Source organism: Penicillium lagena (genome assembly GCF_028827675.1).
Source record: "Penicillium lagena strain IBT 129212 chromosome Unknown utg000008l_segment0_segment0, whole genome shotgun sequence".
Lineage (NCBI taxonomy): Eukaryota > Fungi > Ascomycota > Eurotiomycetes > Eurotiales > Aspergillaceae > Penicillium > Penicillium lagena.
The window spans coordinates 1450694-1470989 of record NW_026623229.1 but is presented as its reverse complement, the minus strand read 5'-3'; the positions used below and the strand labels follow the sequence as shown (position 1 = coordinate 1470989).

At 53.1% G+C, this 20296-nt stretch overlaps 7 protein-coding genes across 7 annotated transcripts; 5 read left to right on the top strand and 2 right to left on the bottom strand.

The window, feature by feature from the left end:
• Positions 1–1119: 1119 nt before the first annotated feature.
• Positions 1120–2588, top strand: N7510_011179 (uncharacterized protein; the record flags this gene model as incomplete). Its single annotated transcript, XM_056983104.1, has 3 exons — positions 1120–1757; positions 1814–2129; positions 2205–2588. 3 exons carry the CDS (start codon positions 1120–1122, stop codon positions 2586–2588), a joined length of 1338 nt encoding a protein of 445 aa, XP_056828598.1.
• A 250-nt stretch (positions 2589–2838) lies between these two features.
• N7510_011178 (uncharacterized protein) lies at positions 2839–3129 on the top strand (the record flags this gene model as incomplete). Its single annotated transcript, XM_056983103.1, has 1 exon — positions 2839–3129. One exon carries the CDS (start codon positions 2839–2841, stop codon positions 3127–3129), a length of 291 nt encoding a protein of 96 aa, XP_056828597.1.
• Positions 3130–3349: 220 nt separating this feature from the next.
• On the bottom strand, positions 3350–6015 carry N7510_011177 (RINT-1 family protein; the record flags this gene model as incomplete). Its single annotated transcript, XM_056983102.1, has 5 exons — positions 3350–4942; positions 4995–5139; positions 5195–5500; positions 5554–5801; positions 5875–6015. The coding sequence occupies 5 exons, from the start codon at positions 6013–6015 to the stop codon at positions 3350–3352; spliced, it is 2433 nt and encodes an 810-aa protein (XP_056828596.1).
• A 128-nt stretch (positions 6016–6143) lies between these two features.
• On the top strand, positions 6144–8651 carry N7510_011176 (putative DNA ligase I; the record flags this gene model as incomplete). Its single annotated transcript, XM_056983101.1, has 2 exons — positions 6144–8588; positions 8628–8651. 2 exons carry the CDS (start codon positions 6144–6146, stop codon positions 8649–8651), a joined length of 2469 nt encoding a protein of 822 aa, XP_056828595.1.
• A 703-nt stretch (positions 8652–9354) lies between these two features.
• On the bottom strand, positions 9355–10470 carry N7510_011175 (uncharacterized protein; the record flags this gene model as incomplete). The annotated part of the gene is made up of 3 exons (XM_056983100.1): positions 9355–9849; positions 9912–10355; positions 10411–10470. The coding sequence occupies 3 exons, from the start codon at positions 10468–10470 to the stop codon at positions 9355–9357; spliced, it is 999 nt and encodes a 332-aa protein (XP_056828594.1).
• A 1011-nt stretch (positions 10471–11481) lies between these two features.
• N7510_011174 (zinc metalloproteinase family protein) lies at positions 11482–14047 on the top strand (the record flags this gene model as incomplete). The annotated part of the gene is made up of 4 exons (XM_056983099.1): positions 11482–11775; positions 11828–11923; positions 11973–13716; positions 13764–14047. The coding sequence occupies 4 exons, from the start codon at positions 11482–11484 to the stop codon at positions 14045–14047; spliced, it is 2418 nt and encodes an 805-aa protein (XP_056828593.1).
• A 3867-nt stretch (positions 14048–17914) lies between these two features.
• Positions 17915–20296, top strand: N7510_011173 (uncharacterized protein; the record flags this gene model as incomplete). The annotated part of the gene is made up of 3 exons (XM_056983098.1): positions 17915–17928; positions 18006–18722; positions 18781–20296. 3 exons carry the CDS (start codon positions 17915–17917, stop codon positions 20294–20296), a joined length of 2247 nt encoding a protein of 748 aa, XP_056828592.1.

Below are 20296 nucleotides of genomic sequence, written 5' to 3'. Positions count from 1 at the left end.
TGACTGTCGTCAGTACTGGACTGAGAAAAGAAGTGAACAAGGTGGAGAGCTTACAGTGATGGAGGCTATTATACACAAAATGAAGTCCAGGTGGTTTCAAAATTGGATTGATTCCTCGTATGAGTAATGCAGGAATTGTTTCCACCGTTGCGGCTTGGTTCTTAGTCCATGCATATATCACAACACATACGACCATAGGCTTTGTGTCGAAAACCAGGGCTTCCCGTCCGCTCGGACGCCGTCAAGTGACATACATACCTGGTCAATTGTCAATGCACTCTAGACCCCCTGCCGCTTAACCTGATTAGAGGAGAGCTACAAATCATCACAATAGACTCCGTCTAATCACTGCTTACGGTCACATCGAGCTACGAGTAGATACGAGAGGGTAAGTCAGTCGCGAGAAAAATCATCTTTCTATCTCTCGAGGCTGCGCCTATTTCTGTAGGGGGTAGACAGAACAAATGAAGTTCATTGTCCTGATCAATGGAGTGCTTTGCAATTACTCCTCGATTCTTATCCGCAATCCATTTCTTTAGTTCAATTTTAGTCAAGTATTAAGCCTTCGGTTATTCTTGTCGTTAATCTACGAAGCGGGGATTCGGTTCCTGATTAATCTTGTTAGCTTCGGCTAGAACCCCCAAGAGGGTTAGGACCCATTGGTGTGCTGGAGGCATGGTTATCCATGGAACTTGCTCTACTGTGTACTCTCAACACTAGCAGCCAAGTAAAGCACCGAAATAAAGACTGTTAAGTGATGTTTAGACGTGCATAGAAAAGGAGCAGTGCAATTGGCTTCTCTGGCCTCCTCTTGGTTTATCCAACAAAACCACCTGGGCAGAAACAAGATCAAGTTCATCAGCAAGCTAATCTCTTATCAGTATAGGTCATGCTGCCTTCCGGCTCGCGTCCATTCCCCGCCGGAATTCCGACCGTGCGAGAGGTGATTGAACAGCGGGGTACGCAGGAGCAAAACAAGCACGATGCAACACTCCCAAAGCCCGACAGAACGTATATTAATCTCCTGTCTTCTAGTGTAGCAATCCTTATGATCGACCTGTACTTCCTGAACAGTATTGATCTTCTCTGTCGATCGTTGCTTGTAATTGTTTTCCCATCATGCATATCAAAGCCGGCTTGATAACGGGAGCTTGTCTCCTAGCGTTTACACTTGGTGCCAATGCCAAGCCTATAAACAAAGCTGCCACTAAGCAGAGCATCAAAGTCTCTTCATACAAGGCAAAGGCTTTCACATCTGCCAGTCCGAACGACGTTAGCTCCAGTGTCCTGGAGCTGACCAAGATCAAGTCTGCGAAGGGCAACAAGCGCAGTGCTGCCAGGGTTCTGTTCGGCGGCAGCACCCAGCTGCTCTCCCTGGAGATTGGTGAAGAGTTTGCAACCGAGATCGATATTGCGGGACAAAAGTTCCAGGTCGTGGTAGACACCGGCTCTAGCGATACCTGGGTCGTCGAGAGTGGATTCGAGTGTGTCTCTGTCTCCAACAGCAGTGATGTTGTTCCCGAGTCCGACTGTGCTTTTGGTCCCACATATACGTCCAGCTCCTCTTTCCATCAGATCTCTGGAGAATTCTTCAACATCACATATGGCGATGGCGAGTTCCTAAATGGCATCATGGGCACCAATCAGATCACGCTAGCAGGGATAGAGGTGACCCAGGAGATGGCTCTTGTCAACTATGCTGGGTGGGACGGCGATGGTGTTACTTCTGGACTGACGGGTCTTGCATTTCCTGCTCTGTATGTATACTTCCCTCTCCAAAGCATCCAACTCCCGAGCTGACGTATTCAACTAGCACGAGTGCGTACTCTGATTCTACGAAAGAGCAAATTGAATACAACCCGATTTTCACCACCATGTATGAGGAGGGCAAGATTTTGCCGCTCTTCAGTCTGGCCATCCTTCGTGATGTCTCTGGCCCGTCTGGATATCTTACCCTTGGAGGTCTTCCTCCAATCGATTTCGTGCCCGACTTCACCAGTACACCTATTTTGATTACCAACATCCAGGGGTATCCCACTTCCTACGACTTTTACAGCATCAATATTGATGACCTCAAGGTGAACGGCAAGAAACTCATCGCTGCTGGAGGCTCTAGCATTCAATACATCGTATGAGTTTTCCCTCTCAGTGATGAACTGTCGCACGGATTATGAACAAAGTTGCTGACTGTCCGCCGTGCTCAGGTTGATTCTGGCACCACTCTCAACTACTATCCCACGGAATTTGCCAACCAGGTCAACGCCGCGTTCGACCCTCCGGCTGTCTACAGCGACGCCGATGGTGCCTACATCGTGGACTGCAACGCCAAGGCACCCCGACATGGTGTGACCATCAACGGCAAGACCTTCTATATCAATCCCCTAGATATGATTCTCGACGCTGGAACAGATTCAAATGGCAACACAGTTTGCATCAGCGGCGTTGATGACGGCGGTGCTATCTTGACGCAGGATGTCTTCATTCTCGGCGACACTTTCCAGAAGAACGTAGTGTCGATCTTCGACGTCGGTGCTGCGGAGATGAGATTCGCCCCCCGGGAATATTATTCTTCTAACGATGATTATTGATCAGTGTGAGAATAGGAAAGTAAAGCGTCAATGACCATAGCTCGATACATATAATACGATAGTATCAAACTGAAGACCTCTGGGGATTTTATACAGTATGATTTATACTTAGAACACGATAATCCCAAAGACAGAATTGTCAGCCCTAAACATTCCTTCCCTCAACACGACAACGTATTCTCACCGAGCCTAAGTTATATTCCATACGAACTCCCCTCCCCCATGGATATCTACGCGGCAGTTATGCAGCATGAATTCTGATTCCTTCGACCCTAATTTCGACCCCGATAACTCCTCCACCTTGTACCTGGAGAGGCTCCCGCCACAAAATATTTTGAGAATGTACGAGAACTACGGCGCTGTTCACGGGCGATTCACGTGGGAGGCTCGACAACAGGAGAAGATTCTCAATACTTACACCAAGATTTGGGGCACAGACGAACTTCTTGTCTCCTTCGATGAACTGGACATGACCTTACTCGGCCTCATTGCGCCCCAGACCTACTGGCTAGCTATGGCCGGAGAACTTGGCGAGGACTGAGAAGTATTTCCCAAAGCATTGACCCGAAGGGTGTCTTTCAGAAACTCCAGCACGATGGGTGGTTGGTTACCAAAACAGTCTAAGTTCCAGGCCATGTGTAGGGACGGAAGTTCAGATTGAATGTCTACTCGCCCTTCATCTGCTTGCAAGGTACAGTCATATGTAGATTGCATTATTCATGGATCAATGGCTATATATGACCCTAGCTTACAAGGTGAAGCTAACCACCCATTTCAGCGCGGCGTTCCAGCACAGATCGCGCCTCGGCATTCGTTAACAGATCAATCTCCAACTCTGCTAACACTTCTCGAGCACTGTCGTTGTCCTTGAACAGCCTCTTCTCCACGTCCCAGAGGCCCAACACAACGGGGGGTCCATCACCAGCTTCTTGATTCGATGCCGAGGCATCTAAGCCCAGGAGCAGCAGTCCCTCGTTCAGTTTCTTCATGGTTCGCAGCGAGTCGCCGGCTTGACCAGTCGCTGCGAGAGCACCGTCGACCACACTGCACAGATGACCGACGTCGCTGGCCAGCTGGGCTGCGCCGCCTGCGGAGAAGGTATGCTTGGTCAGCACGTTGTCCCAGATGTACGTCTGGATAGAAAGCAGAAGCTGGCGGGAGACGCGGCGGAGAGGAGCCATGCCCAGAACTTGAGCGAGGAAAGAAAGCTGTGTGGACAGCGTGCGCATTGCATGCGCTAGATCTGATGACGGCGACAAAGGAGATCCCGACGTAGACGCCGACAACGTTGTCCACGTAGACACGCGGGAGTAGGGTTTCAGAGCCGCGACGATGTTGGAGGACAGGGTAGAAATGATGATGGTTTCTGAGCGTAGCCGGAGCCGTCGGTAGGCCGAGGCTGTTTCATCGAAGAGGGCCCCGTCTGCTGATGCGAGGGCCCCGTTACTGCTGGCGACAGCGGGCGACGTGCGCGATGCCACATCTGCAACGGACATGGAGCCGGCAACGTTTTGGCCGTCTTGGTTCTGGCGGACCCGTTCTTGAAGATCGGACCAGAGCTCAACGAAGAAGATATCGTTGCCCCAATCCTCCATCTTCTTTTCCAGGTACTCGGCGCTTCCGAAAACCCTGCAGAGCCGCTCCAGACCGGCAACACCCTCCACACTGGCTTGGCCATCGCCTCGTTGCACGGTGCGCCCTAACGTAGAAGTCATGGCCAAGTAAGCTTCGAGGGCAGAGTGAAGGCGTTCATGGAACTGGTCGAAAATCGTAATTTGAATGTCAATGAGGAATCGCAATTTTTGGCTGAAAGACGAAAGTGGTTGGTAGCGGTCCGTGATGGTCTCCAGCAGATCGTTCACCCGCATTGCGGCCTTCGTCGGTTTAGTCGCTGTAATTTCCAGACCATCGTAGTCGATTTCTCCACTGTCAGGAGTGTCGATAATGTCCTTGTATCGAGCCAACGCGAAGTCCTTCTCAACCTGCAGCCAACGATCGTACCATCCTTCCTTGGTCAGAACCTCCCACGTCATACCCTTCCAGTTATCGTCCGCATATGGATCTGGCATGTAGCTCCAGGATTCCCGGACTTCATTGTCAAAGTCCATCAACTCATGGATGAAGTGGCTGAGCAATTGAGGGTGGTTGGCAATTTGAGGGAGGAAAGTGGCAATCTTCTGCCTGAGCATTGGCAGCAAGGCCGTGATGAAAGCGTGCGATGCATTATAGAAATTCCATTCCAGGCTTGGTCCCAACTTCTGTGCATTTTCATCAAGGATAGGCTGAAGATAGGACGCGAAGAAGTCGCTGTGTTGATTGATCAGGTCCATGATGTGTGACAGAAAGTACTCGGGCTGGTGAGCAGTTAGATAATAGCACATTCAACACGCGGCTATGGAAACTTACCTTGTCCAGCCTATTTGTGGGCTTATCGCCACTGAAGTGATATTTGAACCGGAGATCCAGTGCATGCACCATGACTTCCAACGGGAAGAGGACGGGCGGCTCGACGGTCTGTCCCACTGCGACAGCATCACGCTGTTGCAGCTCCCTAAACAGTCATAAGTATCCCATAATCCGTGGGTTTGCAAGTGAGGTATTCATACGGTGCTTGCAGGTCAATCAGGAGCTCGACGTCTTGTCTCCATTGGGCCAGAAGGTCATCAGTGATATCCAGTTCCCTTGCAGGCCACTTCATCAACTCGAGTGTCTTTTGCAGTCTGTCTCCAAAGTATGTTTTCATCTGCTGCTTCAACGCGGACACCAGCTTTTCCGTATGGTCAACCAGATGAGGCGCCGCGCCTTCTGCAGCAGGCTGCGCTTCTTTTAGCGACAAAACGATCTTCCGCAGTCGAGCGTACGGTTCCAAGGCGGCACGAGGTGCGGAGGAAATATTCTTGAGGGTTTCCTTGCTGAATTGCCAGTGTCAGTCTTCTCAGGACCATGAGGAGAGCCGTCTCCATACCTCAATCCATCGGCTTCCTTCAGTAATTCCACGTATCCCTTGGACAGTTCCAGCCTCCGGAGCCGTTCCATGCTCGACTCCAGGCTCCGCACCGCTTCATCACTGGTGTCCGACTGTGTCATGACCTTCAGCCGCCGGTCGATGTCGGCCTGCTCGTCGGTGAACGCCTCGGCTCGTTGCCGCGTGGCTTCGGCATGGTCTCTGGATGCTTTGGTCGCGTTGGAGAGAGCTTCGTGGGCTTCTGCGAGCTAATCGATCGGAAATTTCCATGAGCCATGTGCGTGTTGAGGGGATTGGGGATTGCATGCAATTCAACCGTACCTGTTTCCGTTGGAGCTCCTGCTGCGCGTGTAGACCGGATAGCAGCGAGTGCAGGCTCTCGAGGTCGGCGGAGACCTGAATTTTATCGTTCAAATAGTCCTGGACCCGCGCGCGTTCGTGCGACGACAAGCTGGCGGCCATTGTTGTTGCGGAGGGAAACCGATGCGGGAGCGCAAGGTGTCGCTTTGCTTGGCTTTTGGGTTCTGGGCGGGATGGACTATGTTGGTTACCTCATACCCTCACTACTTACTTCACTACAACACAGAGCGATGCCCAGCCCAGCCAAAAAGCGCAAGCGCGATGCAGCTGACTCGTCGCCGCAAAAAAGTATCGCCTCGTTCTTCAAGGGCCAAGCGGCCCAACAGACCAGAGCTGAACCCGTCACCGACCAGGCCGTCTCGGATGAAGCTCTAGCGCGCAAGCTCCAGGCAGAGTGGGACCAAGAAGAGCGTGTTTCCTCGGTCGCAGAACCAGCAGCTGCTGTTCCAACAGAGCGTTGGACAGACACAGCTCCGGCCGAGCCTCCGATAGCAGCAGATGTGCCTACGGTAGCTCCGGTGACGCCGAAGAAGCACACGCTGTCGCTACAGTCGTCGACAGGCACCGAGGACACAATATCTTTGTCAGTTCCTCTAGACCAAAGCCCCCAGTCTTTCGATGCAGCCAAATACGCCAAAGAGCTGCGGTCGCATTGGACGTCCGAGGGCGGCGATGCGTCGTATGCCTTGCTGACGAGGGCTTTCGTCCTGGCCAACGCCACAACCAGCCGAATCAAGATCGTCGATACACTGGTCAATTTTATCCGGATCTTGATCGAAGGAGACCCGTCCAGTCTTCTTCCTGCGGTATGGCTGGCAACCAATTCTATCTCGCCTCCATATGATGAACTGGAGCTTGGACTGGGCGGCTCCGCCATCTCCAAGGCCTTAAAGAAGATATACGGACTCGACAATCAGGGGCTCAAGTCCCTCTACGATAAGCATGGCGATGCGGGCGATGTCGCGTTCGAGGCGAAGAAGCGCCAGGCTTTTACACTGGTCAAGCCGAAGCCACTCAAGATCAAGGGTGTGTATCAATCGTTGATGAAGATTGCGATGAGCAAAGGGACCGGCAGCCAGGAAACAAAGCAACGAATTGTCGAGAAACTCTTGCAGGATGCGCGAGGCGCCGAAGAGAGCCGGTACATTGTCCGGACTCTCGTCCAGAACTTGCGAATTGGAGCCGTGAAAACTACCATGCTAATTGCTCTGGCGCGAGCTTTTCTCTACTCCAAGCCAGCGGGCGTCGAGTTCGCCGTCAGGCCTCAGGAACTCGCGCGTCTGAAAAAGGACGAGCTCACTGAAACATACAACAACGCAGAAGAGATCGTCAAGGCGTCGTACGCCCGACATCCTAACTACAATGATCTGGTCCCGTGTTTATTGGAGATTGGAGTTACAGAAGAACTGCTCGTGCGATGCGGTCTCGCGCTACATATTCCACTACGGCCGATGTTGGGCAGCATCACTCGTGACCTATCGGAGATGTTAACCAAGCTTCAAGCAAGAGACTTTAGTTGCGAGTTCAAATATGATGGGCAGCGCGCACAGGTGCATTGCGACGAGCAAGGCAAGGTGTCCATTTTCTCACGCCATCTCGAACTCATGACAGAGAAGTATCCGGACCTGGTGGCGCTCGTCCCCCAGATCCGAGGCGAGGGCGTGTCCAGCTTTATTCTTGAGGGGGAGGTCGTCGCTGTTGACCAGAAGTCGGGCGATCTCCAGCCCTTTCAGGTGCTGACCAACCGCGCAAAAAAGAACGTGGAAGTCGGAGCCATCACAGTCAATGTGTGCTTGTTCGCGTTTGATCTGATGTATCTCAATGGCGAGCCTCTCCTGGACCGATCTCTTCGCGAGCGTCGCGAGCTCCTCCGAAGTTTGTTCGTGGAGATTCCCAACCGGTTTACGTGGGTGAAGAGTCTGGATGCCACGTCCGCCGACTCGGAGGCCGTGCTGGATTTCTTCAAGAGTGCTACTGATGCAAAGTGCGAGGGTATCATGGTTAAGGTGCTAGACAATGCAGTCAAGCCAATCAATGACGCTGATGCCGGGCCTATTGAAGCCAGCGAAGCGCCCGCCACAACCACGAAGCAAAAAAGCACGCGGCGCAAAGCGCTCCTCTCAACCTACGAACCAGACAAACGCCTAGAATCATGGCTAAAGGTGAAAAAAGACTACAGCACCTCCTCGGAAACGCTCGACCTAATCCCGGTCGCCGGATGGCACGGCCAAGGCCGCAAAGCGAAATGGTGGTCCCCGATCCTGCTCGCGGTGCGGAACCCCGAAACCGGCTCCCTCGAAGCCGTGACAAAATGCATGTCCGGCTTCACGGACAAATTCTACCAAACTATCACGACCAAATACGCCGAGGGCAGCACGAATGTCATCTCGCGGCCCAGTTACGTCGAGTACCCCGGCTCGCCGGATGTGTGGTTCCATCCACAAGAAGTGTGGGAGATGGCCTTTGCAGATATCACGTTGAGTCCGACGTACCCCGCGGCCATAGGGCTGGTTAGTGACGAGCGCGGGCTGAGTCTGCGGTTTCCGAGGTTTCTGCGCGTGCGCGAGGATAAGTCGATTGACGAGGCGAGCTCGGCGGATTATTTGGCGTTGTTGTGGCGGAAGCAGATGGAGAAGACGGCGGCGGCGGCTAGTAGTAGTCGTGCTGATGACGAGGTATATAATAATAACAATAATAATCTTGATACTGTACAGCAGGGGTGGCAGGAGGAGGACTGAGCGGGCGTTGCAATGGCACGTCGTCCGGGGGGCGGGTTGCGCCATCTGCGTGGCTTTTCGGATCGGGACAATAATATATACAGTCTATTTTCAGAATCACGACATGTTTCCTCTCCCCTGTAGTTTATGGCCGAGTTTACACTAAAACTGTACGCAAGGCCATATTTGGGCTATCCAATCAACCAGCGCAGGCGAGTCTTCACGATCCATGGTTGATGACATCATCCATTAAACTATTTTCGGACTAGCGCAGACGCGAAAGTGACGCGAACAGAAACAGGACGTGTTGGGGCGGAAGGACATAGGTCATTGCATTTGCTCAGGGAATTCGTCAATGCTCGTAAAGACACGGGGAGGACTGCGAACATGGCACATAGACATCAGATGGGGCATGTTCAGACAAAGGAAAGGAGGAGTGCAGAGACGCACACACACACACAAAAACACGAGACAAAAACGCCAATGGATGCTGGGGAGGTGCCGGGGTGCTCTCACGATGCAGGGGTTTGGAGGAGAATTTGTGAGGATGCATAATAGCACGCGTAGAAAACACACAGACCTCGTCCCATCCCGGTTGGGGGACATGCAATGGGGAGTACAAAGAAAGGAAAACACCGACACTGTGTACAGAGCGTAATCATGAAGCCGTCATTAATAGGGGTGTTCGGGTGCGATACGGGAAGAGAAAAGAGACAGAGGGTGCTTAAGGGTGTAGTTCACCACCCAGCTGCAGGGCAAGGCCCGCATCCTTGGTGCGCAGGCGGGGACTCGAGGTATTGGGAGGCGCGAGGTTATCAAAATTCAGGCGCTTGCGGGCGTCCCGGGCAGTCAGTGGCGTACGGGACGCATTGCCTGGAGTGCGATTGCCCCAGGCCGGCTGGGCTGGGGATGGGGTGACATTGACAAAGTCTGCAAAGTTGAATTGCTGGCCGGGAGTCCCAAAATTAGGGAACGGACCGCCGCCGGGAGTCGGGGTCAGGGACGGGAGCACGGCGTGCTGGCTAGGCGGCGTCGATGGGGGGAAGGCCTGGGGCTGGCCAGATGCCACACGGGCTGGAGTGGGGGAGTTGGCTAGGTACAGCAGCAGGTCGGCGCCATCCTCGTGCTTCAGAGCGCGGTCGGATCGGGACAGTCTCGAGTGCCTGGGGGAGGTGTGCGTGGCGGCGAGGAGCCGGCCATCGAACTCATGTTCCGGAAGCTGTGCAGGGGCAAGTCTGGGTCGTTTTCCTCGTCCGACGGGCCATGGTATTGGTATTGAACAGGGGAGGACAGCTCGGGGATCGGGGCCTCGGACATGAAGGAGACCGGGTGATGATGGGTCTGCCGGTGGGTGGCCGGCGAGGATTCGGGCAGCCGGTACGAGCTCTTCCACGAGACACGGGGTGCCTTGGCCGGGCGTTGGCCAGTGATCGAGTCCGTCCGCAGCCGCTTTCGGCTGGCCGACAACATGGGCTGCATCACACGAGAATTGAAGGTCACGGCATGCTTGTTGCGGGCCGACCGGGGCAATTCCTTGGAGTAGGTCGCGGCTCGTTGGGGAGGAGAGGTGAAGGGCGTCTCGCAGCGGCTGCGAGAAAAAATGGACGACGAGTCGGACGGCTTGTCGCTGTCAAAGTCGAGCCGAGGGTCGTGGAGACCGTGTAGTCGACCATGCTGATACTTGAGCTTGGCCAGGCCTAGACGGTCCTGCAAGCTGAGGGAGACCTGAATGAAGGGTCGGTCAGTTGGGGTACATTCTGCAGGTCGTATTTTTTTTTACCTGGGCAATGTCGATTTTGCGGATGGTCTTCTCGGCAGAACCAGGCTGGGACAGAGCCATGGAGGGCATGGAAGTGAAGAGGGAGTGTGTCGAAAAAAAAGGATTGGAGGGGAACGAGGAGAGAGAGAGAGAGAGAGTGTGTGTGAGTGAGAGAGAGAAGAGCAAGGGCGGCTGGGAACACGGGATTTGTCAAGTTCAGCTGCCCTCGACCTACTACTCACTTGTCCCGCCAGCACGTTCTTTTCTTCTTCTTCGTCTTTCTTTCTTTGTTAATAAATGTTGGTTGCCGATGACGGTTTCCCCTGAATGGCCCTGAATGGAGAATCTGATCTATCGCTCAGGTCTTTGTCAGATGCCCTGTTTTCTCGCGCCCATAGTTAACTAGGCCGCGAACTAACTCCTCCAGCCTTCCGTGGGTCCGTTTCCCCGTGAACGCTTGAAGAATGCAAATTCCCATCCCTCGCTCCGTCGATACTCGCTCCATCGAGTCCATTGGTCCCTATCCATGCGATCGATGGCAACGTGCTCCGATCCCTGTGTTGGGACCATGTCACCAACAATGCATCTCTCGTCGCCCGGACTGGCCAAAAATGCCGATTGATTCGAGTCCTATTGTTGCTAACTAATCCATTCACGAACGATGACATCGGATTATATGCTATCCGGTGTAGCATTCATTGTCCTGGAGTGATAGTGAAGGGGGTACGTAATCGTCTGAGACAGTGAGATAGCGCAGGCAATTAATTTACTCGCCTTATGATCGGACGGGCGAAATAATCTTCTTCTTGCACAGCCGGTTTTTCTTTTTTTTTTTCCCTTTCTTCCTTACTCTGTCCCCCGTCTTCCTACTCCCATCCCCTTTCCAATCACCTGGCGGGGCGTGCCATCCTCAACCGCCGCAAACGGTCGAGCTGTCCTGTTCCTGCCACTTCAACCACTGCTGACTGCGCCTGCTTCTGCCTGACGTAGCGTACCGGCTAGGGTAGTACTTGCCAGGTACTCTTTCAACGGCCTTGTCTCTCCTTCTCTTCTTGCTTTCCCTCCCTCTTTCTTGTATCATCATCTCCCGCCATGCCCTTCTTCAAACAGCTGCGCCGTCGCTCCAAGGCCAGCTTCCATACCTCCTCCAGATCCACCGACGCCAAATCATCACACAATGTGGAGATGGTTACGGGCAAGTCGTCCTCAACCATCGACACCTCCTCCTACGACTCCATCACTCCGCCTTCGTCTATCAAACCCAACCTGTCCTCGCCAAACCTGCCCTCGTTGACCGAGCTCAATGGCGCCACCACCCCGGTGCCTCCCCCACCGCAGCAGCGCCCGGGACCCTTTGCGACCCATTCGCAGCGCAACAGTATCATCGTATGTCACGGATTGGGCGTGGTCAAGAGTTTCGGCTGATTGGTTTTCACAGGGTAGCAGCACGTCCTCGGTCAACGGCGTGTATCGCTCGCCAACACCCAGCTCGCCGTATGCGCCGCGAATTGTGTCCATTGCCGACAATTCATGGGTATTGAGACCATCTCCGATCATCAAAGACATACTGACCTTGCTTCCAGGTGCACCAAAAAGTACTGCTTGTATATGGCCAGATCGGAGATCCCCGAAATCATCCGCTGGACGGAGGTGTCACGGTGAACCACCACCAAGAGAATTTCCCCGCGATCGGCTGGCCGGTCACAGCATCTCACTTCAAAGCTCTGATCCATTTGGTCCCGGGGCCGAATCGCCTGCGGCTGGACTTCATCTCGCCGAAACTATCGTCTGGAAGTACCCATCCGGCCGTTCATTCCACACATCTCTGCATCAACTACCTCCCACTGGTTAACACGCCTCCATTGCAGCTGGTGATTCTCCTGGGGAAGGATTCGGATGGCACGTACGATGCGGTACCCGAGAGAGCGCAGCGCGAAGGAAACGGGCTGGACATGGCCATCCGGAAATACCGAACGGCGGCATATCTCTGGCAGGCGTTCACGGGGGAGCAGATGTTCCGCAAAAACTTCGGCCGGCGTTGCTTCCGGTTCGAGGAAGAATGGCAATCAGGAACACTCAGTCGCCGTGATGCAGCGACAGGCAACATGCGCAATGAGGCCAAGATTCACATCGTTCGCACGGAGAAAACAGTGGCAGAGCTCCGGGATCTCAACATCGCTCAACAAAACAGCAAGGCCGAACACAAGGATGAACTATTCAATATCGCCAAGGAAGCAGTGCGAAACCATTTCCAACCTCAACCCGGGCAGAAACAATACGTCTCCGTGCTCTTGCTCGATTCCCACTGGGACACGGGTTCGCAGACCATTACCGGCCATGCAGCTCTTGGCTCGGCTGGAGACGATATCAAAATGGCTATCTTCGGATCTCACAGTCTCCAGAGCTATCCATCGTGCTTGGAAGAGGTGGTGGACGCATTTTCGGACTGTACCCGGACAGACACGAACCATATTGCAAACGACTGCGGCGAAGCAGGTTCCAACTGGGAGTCTGCCAACCTTGGCATCGGGGCTCACCTGCACGAGGTAGGTCATCTTTTTGGGAGCCCCCACCAAGAGTCCGGTATCATGCTCCGAGACTATGTGCGTCTAAGTCGCTCTTTTCTCACCAGAGAGCCCTTCTCGACCCGGACAAAGACACAAGGCTTAAAGGTGTGTTTGCCGAATGATGAATGTGGCTGGCATCGGCTCGATACACTGCGCTTCCGATTTCATCCATGCTTTCGTCTTCCCAGCGACTCCATCGTCAGTACGGACGATAGCGTGCAGGTCTGGCCGGTCGAAAACGGCAAGATCTTGTTTACTGCCTCTTCGGGGATCGCCTTTATGGAACTCTACGCGGAGGGGGACGCCTTCTGTCACAACTTTGTCGAGTACCTGAACACGGAGATGGGCAGCAGCAACGGTCTCCCGAAGCAAGTCGCGGCGACCGAGAGCGAGCTCCGCCAGCGCATTTTTGGCAGCGACAAGGAGAAGAAAAAGAAGATTCGGCTGGTTGTGTTTTCTGGGGCTCTCGGAAGCTACACCGTTGAAGACCTCAGCCAACTGAAGTCGAAGAAGTCCCTGGTCAAGCTCCCCAAGGGTCAGTCCGGCTACAAGAGCGGAATGCTAGGCCAGTCAACCATGGAGGGCAGCGCTCCCGAACAGTTGTTGTTGGATTGTGCCTTTATCAACACCAAGCTTATGACCTCGATCAAAGTCTATCATGGGTACGCGGTGGATGGGATTGAATTCTGCTACGAAGATGCCACCACTCAACTCTTCGGGAAGCGTGGAGGCAAGCCCGGTGGTGATGAGTTTGTACTGGGTAAGTTGGCCTCAAAGTTTCTGAAGCATCCGACCGTGACTGATCAGCTCCTAGATACTCGGCGGGGGAAATTCTTCTTGGATTCTACGTTCGTGCAGGACTCTGGATTGATGGCATTGAGATTCTCACGAGTCTTGGGAGGAAATCGGGTGTGTATGGGAATGCCGCCGGCGGATCTGGGTATGGTCCCTCGTTTACTTTCAAAGAAGAAAACCTACTGACCAGCCACTCCAGCCACACTCTGATTCCACCTCTGGGGTATCGAGTCGCAGGCATTTCCGGCTCCTGCGCCTCATGGATAGATGGGTTTTCGTTGATCATTGCGCATTAGCAGTCTTGCATGACGAAATCGGCGTTGAGGGTGCGGGGTGTGTGTGTTTGATTGTTTGCATTGCTTCCATTCGCAACGTTCGGTTTCTCTGCTTTTGATTCTTACCCCGGTCGCAAGTCCGGATTTACTCTGTTTATAGTATGTTTTCTTTTCTCTTTGGCAGTCACACCTCGGGCGTTGTTTCCGTCATGGCGGGCATTTCTTCTTTTTTTTGGGCAAAGCAGGACCTGGAGGTCGGATACACCATGGCGAACATTATTGTCACTATTGTAAAAAGAACATCATTCATATCGGGCGGGGCTCATCCATCTGACTGTTAAACATCATCGTCGGTTTACCCGTAAGGCTGAGTCGAGATGCTGAATGCTCATTGGTCGGAAGTAGCAGCAACCAATGAGAGCCAGCCGGTCTCCATTTAGGGGTGTTGTGTGGAAGTGGGTAGTTATATCCGATCGATTATTATTGAATAATGAGCCCACGAGGAATGTGAACTACGTAACTCCTTCCCCATCCACCCACGACAATGGACGTCACAGAAGAAGCATCGATCTTCCCGTCCTCCTGACCGCGTTACGTTGGTCGGTGTTGATCCTGCAGTCTTACCGTACTCATATCTCTCCCTCCAAATTCGCCACACTTTCTCCGCGGACGCTTTCCAGCGCCCGTTATTCGCTTCCTCCGATCCTCCCGATCCGTGAGGAGCATTCCACTCCCCACCGTGCTTGGCTGTACAATGCTGCTCTATTCGGTGTGCCTTGTGGAAAGGTGTCAGAAATGACGGATGGATGAGATTATGGTTATTAGTTAGTTGAGATGATCTATCTATTCTTGTGACCGCCACAATCTCAAAAAGACCGCATGGAATCTTCGATGGGCATTCTGCCATGCACTGACTAAGCACCAGCACCGTCTTGGATCATTAGTCCGACAAATCCACAGTGGCGACAGCGGTGGACATACAACCTCACCACGGACACTCTGACTGGCTGTGGATTGCTGTGATGGGTGACTGGATCGCAATCCCCGCTCTCTGACCCTCTTTGAGGTACATATCTATCTCGCTGCCTGAGTCTTACTTAGCCACTTGGGAGCTCTTTTGGAAGATCTGCGCGCCCGGTGCTGCTCGTGCTCTAATTACAGTACCTATCCGAAGATAAACGGTGTACACTCTGCATGATCGGCGGTCGCACACGCGTAGGATGGGGTACTATTGGATGCTGGTGAAAGACCCTTGATCGTGGCTGAGACGTGTGGTGAAAGAGTAGGCCGATTGATGCGCTTGTGCCTGTGTGGCTGTCAAAGTTAAGTTATGCTAAGTATCCTTACTGACTGACGTGTCCTGACGTACTACTGACGCACGGCCAGCCCTTCCTCCTGTAGGTATTATTGATAGGCTTTGGCAATAATAGCTCCCGGACAGCGCACAAAGGTAGGAAAAGGTGAAAACACGGGTTATCGGTGTCGATGACGGCTGGGGCTGTTTCTCCAGAAAGATGTAACGCCATCTCAGCATTCGGACGGGCGCTGACGTCAGGCGCAGCACCCACTTCGAATCAGACAAAGAAACAAATACATAGCAATAATAATAGGGGAGCCTAGCTCACCCATGGACTTTGCCGAAATTGCTGAGGAGTGTCTTTCCGTTTTTTTTTTTTTTTTTTGAGAGAGAGGGGAGTTACTTACCAAACATACTAGCGAGAAACGGGTGATTACCTGCTCTAGCGCCTGTAGTTTAAACAGTGATGAGATGAGCGGGGAAAAGTACCAAGGAGTCCATCCCTCCCTTTTTCGTCTGAGGTCGTTCTTCAGACAGTTTCCGATCAGATACCGGAGTATGCGCCCGGCAAATGAGAGCGGGTTGGATTTAGCTTGCACTTAGCCAGCCATGGTTCGTTCCGGAAGAGAGTTGTCGACATTCGTTTCATAGTTAATTAGCAGGCTGGGTCTCCGGAAATAGTGATTCCTTCCGTCAGCAAGTACCCCATCCCCGTTTGGTACAGTAATGGACGATCGGCTGGTATGCTGCCGAAGCGCCCAGGCAGCAAATCTGGCACTCTGATTGGCGGGAACTCGAGCCAGGCAATGGCGAGGGTTTGTTACCGGATTGTCAGGCTAGTGTATGCAGTGGGTCCAGGTACACGGAAGTACAGCTCAAGAGCGAAAGCCACAGCTAACCGCCACAAGACAGTTCGTGGAAGAAGCCCTGTGAGCCGCTGAAAAATACTGCAATCTATTTCCATACGCAGCTATACGAGACACAGCACTCTGGAAGAAAGAACCGGTAAAGAAGGAGGTCGATCAAACAGCCACAACCACGTCACGCGTCATTCATCCACGGGGTGTAGGATGCGCGGGTCAAGCCGCGTTGGATTCGCAATCGGTAATCATTGACGTGGAGTCTTGAGACACGGCAGACGACAAAAATAAATGTGAAGATCAGCATGGATGTGGCTCAGGCTGAGAGGCCGCCAGTCGCAGCCACATCGGCGGTTCAGACAGCCCCATGACCGCTTGACATGGGGGAGTTCCGGGCTCTGTGGTGCCCTTTGCGCAGAAGTACCAATCCAATGGCTGTGATGGCCTGGGCCTCCAAAATCTAACTCAAATGAATGCCGAGGGCGACATGTGCACCGCCACAGACGGAGCTTTTCGTGGAACGAACCAGATAGTCTCGAACGAGATGATCTCGCTGCCTGAGGAAGGTATGCGGGTTTTTGGAAATACCTCCGACTGTAGGAAATACCCACTCCTTTTCCGGGCTGCACGGGCAAGGATCATTCTGGTCAACTCATCCATCGTGAGACTACTATCAATAGCCGGAAGTACTCCCGTCTGGCTACATAGCATAGCAGATGATATCATGGCGGTGGTGCAATGTGCAAACAGAACCGATGTGGCTTGCTCTGATAATACGCCGTAATTTACTCTGGTAAAATAAATGTTTAATTCTCCTCCCCACCGATCCCCATCCTTGGGTCTTTCTTCCATTTTTTTTTTTTGCAATTTCGGTTCCACAGTCAGAATGTCTCCCCCTGGTACGTAAATCAATCATTCGGTGAATACTAGCACAAAACAAACTTAAAAAAAAAAAAAAGTTGTCCGTGATCTCATTTGCCCCATGTGGCCCCTAACTAGTCCTTATCGGAGCTCACCCTATACAATACGTACATAGTGGCAACCCTCGTTCTCTCGTACCCGCAAGCTTCCATCGCTCTCTCTCCACTCTCTCTCTCCAACCACACTTCCCCTCTACCCCCCTTAGCCACAGTTGAGATTAAGGCCTTTCGCATATTCCTCACGGGCCTTCATTATTGGAGGCTCCACGGACCGTTTCTGTCTGACCTAAGGCTCGTCATCGCGCCTCCCCTCCTTTCATTAAGCCCCTCGCCGCTTTCTACTACTCTCTACTTTTCTCCCCTTGACCTCCCCCCCCCCCCTCCATATATATCAGAAGAAAGGGTACTCTCTTCGCACCCCCCCCCCATATTCTTACATTGATTGCTTGATACTCCCTCTCAACTTTTATACAACCACTTTTGATCTCCCGCCAATCTTCGGTTTCGGTTTCACTCGGTACCATTCTCCTCTCGGTCATTGCGCTTCCTCTGCGCTCTCACCTGGTCGCGATTTCATTGAGATCGAAGTGACCTAGAGGATCTCCTAGAGTATTCCTTGAGCCTATCTGGGTTCTTGCGAATTGCCCACTCATCCAGTGAATCTGGAGAAAACGAGCGAAGGAAGCGTCGAAACGCTGCTCGGATACGAATGACGCAGCATCCCTCTACCTACCTCTTCCCTCCTATCTGACACTTCCCCGACTCCGCACGCGTATTCCGGGCAATCTCTCCGCCGGTGAACTCGCCCTCAATGTTTAGCAACCGGTAAGTGATGTGCGACAACAAAACAAGTTGACTGTCTGGAAACAATTCCAAATTGCTAACTGCCCTTCTCTGTGTAGAAAGAACTCCCAGAAGCCTGATGACGAGCTTATCAGCCGGTTCCAGCGTACTTTTGGAGATGTCGTACCCCGACGAGAACCCAACGGGCAAGGAACAGGGCCTCTCAACGAGGGAGCCGGTGATCCAATGATGCCCGCAAGGTACGCATTTCTAGGTGATTCCAGGGCTGTCGCTGACGGGCTGGGATTCGGGGACAGAATGATGGAGAATGGTGATATGAAATTTCCCTCACAACAACAACGCACCCCCCGCAATCTCCTGGACCTGAACCTCACACCCTCGTTCATGGACCCCGAATCGCTGAATATGATGAACTTCGCCGGCCAACACCCCGGCTTCTACACTCCGAACTCTGGTGGTATGGGCGCAATGTGGCGCAGCCAGGCCGGCGACTTGCACACACCGACCCTGGGACTGAATTCAATGACGCCCCTGTCTCTGCCGATTGCAGTCTCTAATCCTCAGAACGCTCTGGGACATTACAACCCACAATTATTCGCCCAACAAATGCCCGGCATAAATATGTATGCGCAGGCTCAGCAACAGTCCTCCTTTGCGCCCAGCGCATTTATGCACCGCGGCGACTCGGGTTATGACGCGATGGACGAAACTTCCGATTCAAAAGAAATGCAAATGGACGCGGCGTCGAATATTACTGCCTCTACAGATTTGTCAGGCCAGGTGGACATGTCGTATGCGGATCCATCCGGTGAAAAGTGAGTTTTGAGCATGCCCTCACAATAACCATACCTCCTACTAACGCCCTTGTCCCAGATTCCGCTTTAATGTCTCCCTCCGCGCTCCGACAGCCATGGTCAAGGACGCGAAGGAAATCCCCATCACCTATCTCAATAAAGGCCAAGCGTACAACCTTTCAGTAATGGACGCAAACCCGCCGTTGATGAGCTCGCAACCCATCCAATATCGAACCTACGTCCGCGTCTCCTTTGACGAAGAGGAGCAGCGCTCAAAACCGTCCACGTGTTGGCAGCTTTGGAAAGAGGGGCGCGGTTCCAGCGAGTCCCACCAGCGCGGTGGCAAATTGTTGGCCGTTGAATATGTTGATCCGCTTCAGGGCGGTGGTGAGGACCCTAAGCACCGTCAGATCCATGTCGAGCATGCCTCTTTCGATGGCTTCGTCGTCACATGGACGGCCAATCCGGCCACCGGTACCTCCGACTGCTCAATTCCCGTGCGATTCAACTTCCTCTCGACCGATTTCAGCCACTCTAAAGGTGTGAAAGGCATCCCGGTGCGGCTCTGCGCGAAAACGCAGATTTTGTCACCGGGAGACGACACAGGCGAAGGGATGGAATCGGAAGTGTGCTACTGCAAAGTGAAACTGTTCCGCGATCATGGCGCCGAGCGGAAATTGTCAAACGATATCGCACATGTCAAGAAAACCATCGAGAAGCTGAGCCAGCAGATTGCGCAGGCTGAGATGGGTGGCGGATTTGGCAAACGGAAACGCGGTAGCACTAACGCCAACTTCAAGGGAACGGATCGTTCGATGAAGGTCAAGCACAAGCGGACGTGGTCGGTTAGTTCACAGGATGGGCAATCGGAGAAAATGTCCTTGGAGGACGATCTGCACTCCAAGCTTGCCATGATGGAGGCCATGTTCTCATCGACTCGTTCTATCAGCGTGTTGAGTCTGCGCGGTGAAGAAGGTGATGATCCCGATCTCTACCCGGTTCGGTTACCACGAGAGGCGAATGGCGACATTACCAAGATCGAGAGGTTAGATCGCCAGAACACAGGTGGATCGCAGCAGTCCGTGGAGTCTTTTATTCTTTCTCCGAGCAACAGCTGCGGTTCCCTGAGCTCACCACGCATGCCCCAAGCTCAAGTGAAGAGTCATCCCGTTACCATCCAGAGAACCGGAGCCGGCGATCCGTCTATGTCGGCGGGATACATCGAGGCCATTGATATCGACCCGACTTACCGACCACCAGCCGAACGGCTTCGCAAGCCAATTGCCTGCTTCTACGTGCGGTTTTCCGATACCGAAACACCTTCGCGGGACTACTACCGCGCCGTCTACCTGACCGAACGAACCGTCCGAGACCTACTGCGCAAGATCGCTGAGAAGCATCAAATCGATCCTTCGCGCGTGGTCAGCGTGTTGCATGTCACCCGCAGCGGTCTAAAAATTATGGTGGATGACGACGTGGTCCAAGAACTCCCCGAGGGTCAAGACATGGTCGTCGACATCAGCGAAGCTCGCTGTCCAGATGGCACCGACGCTGACACCGATACCATGGGCGTCGAGATGAAGTTGACATACTGA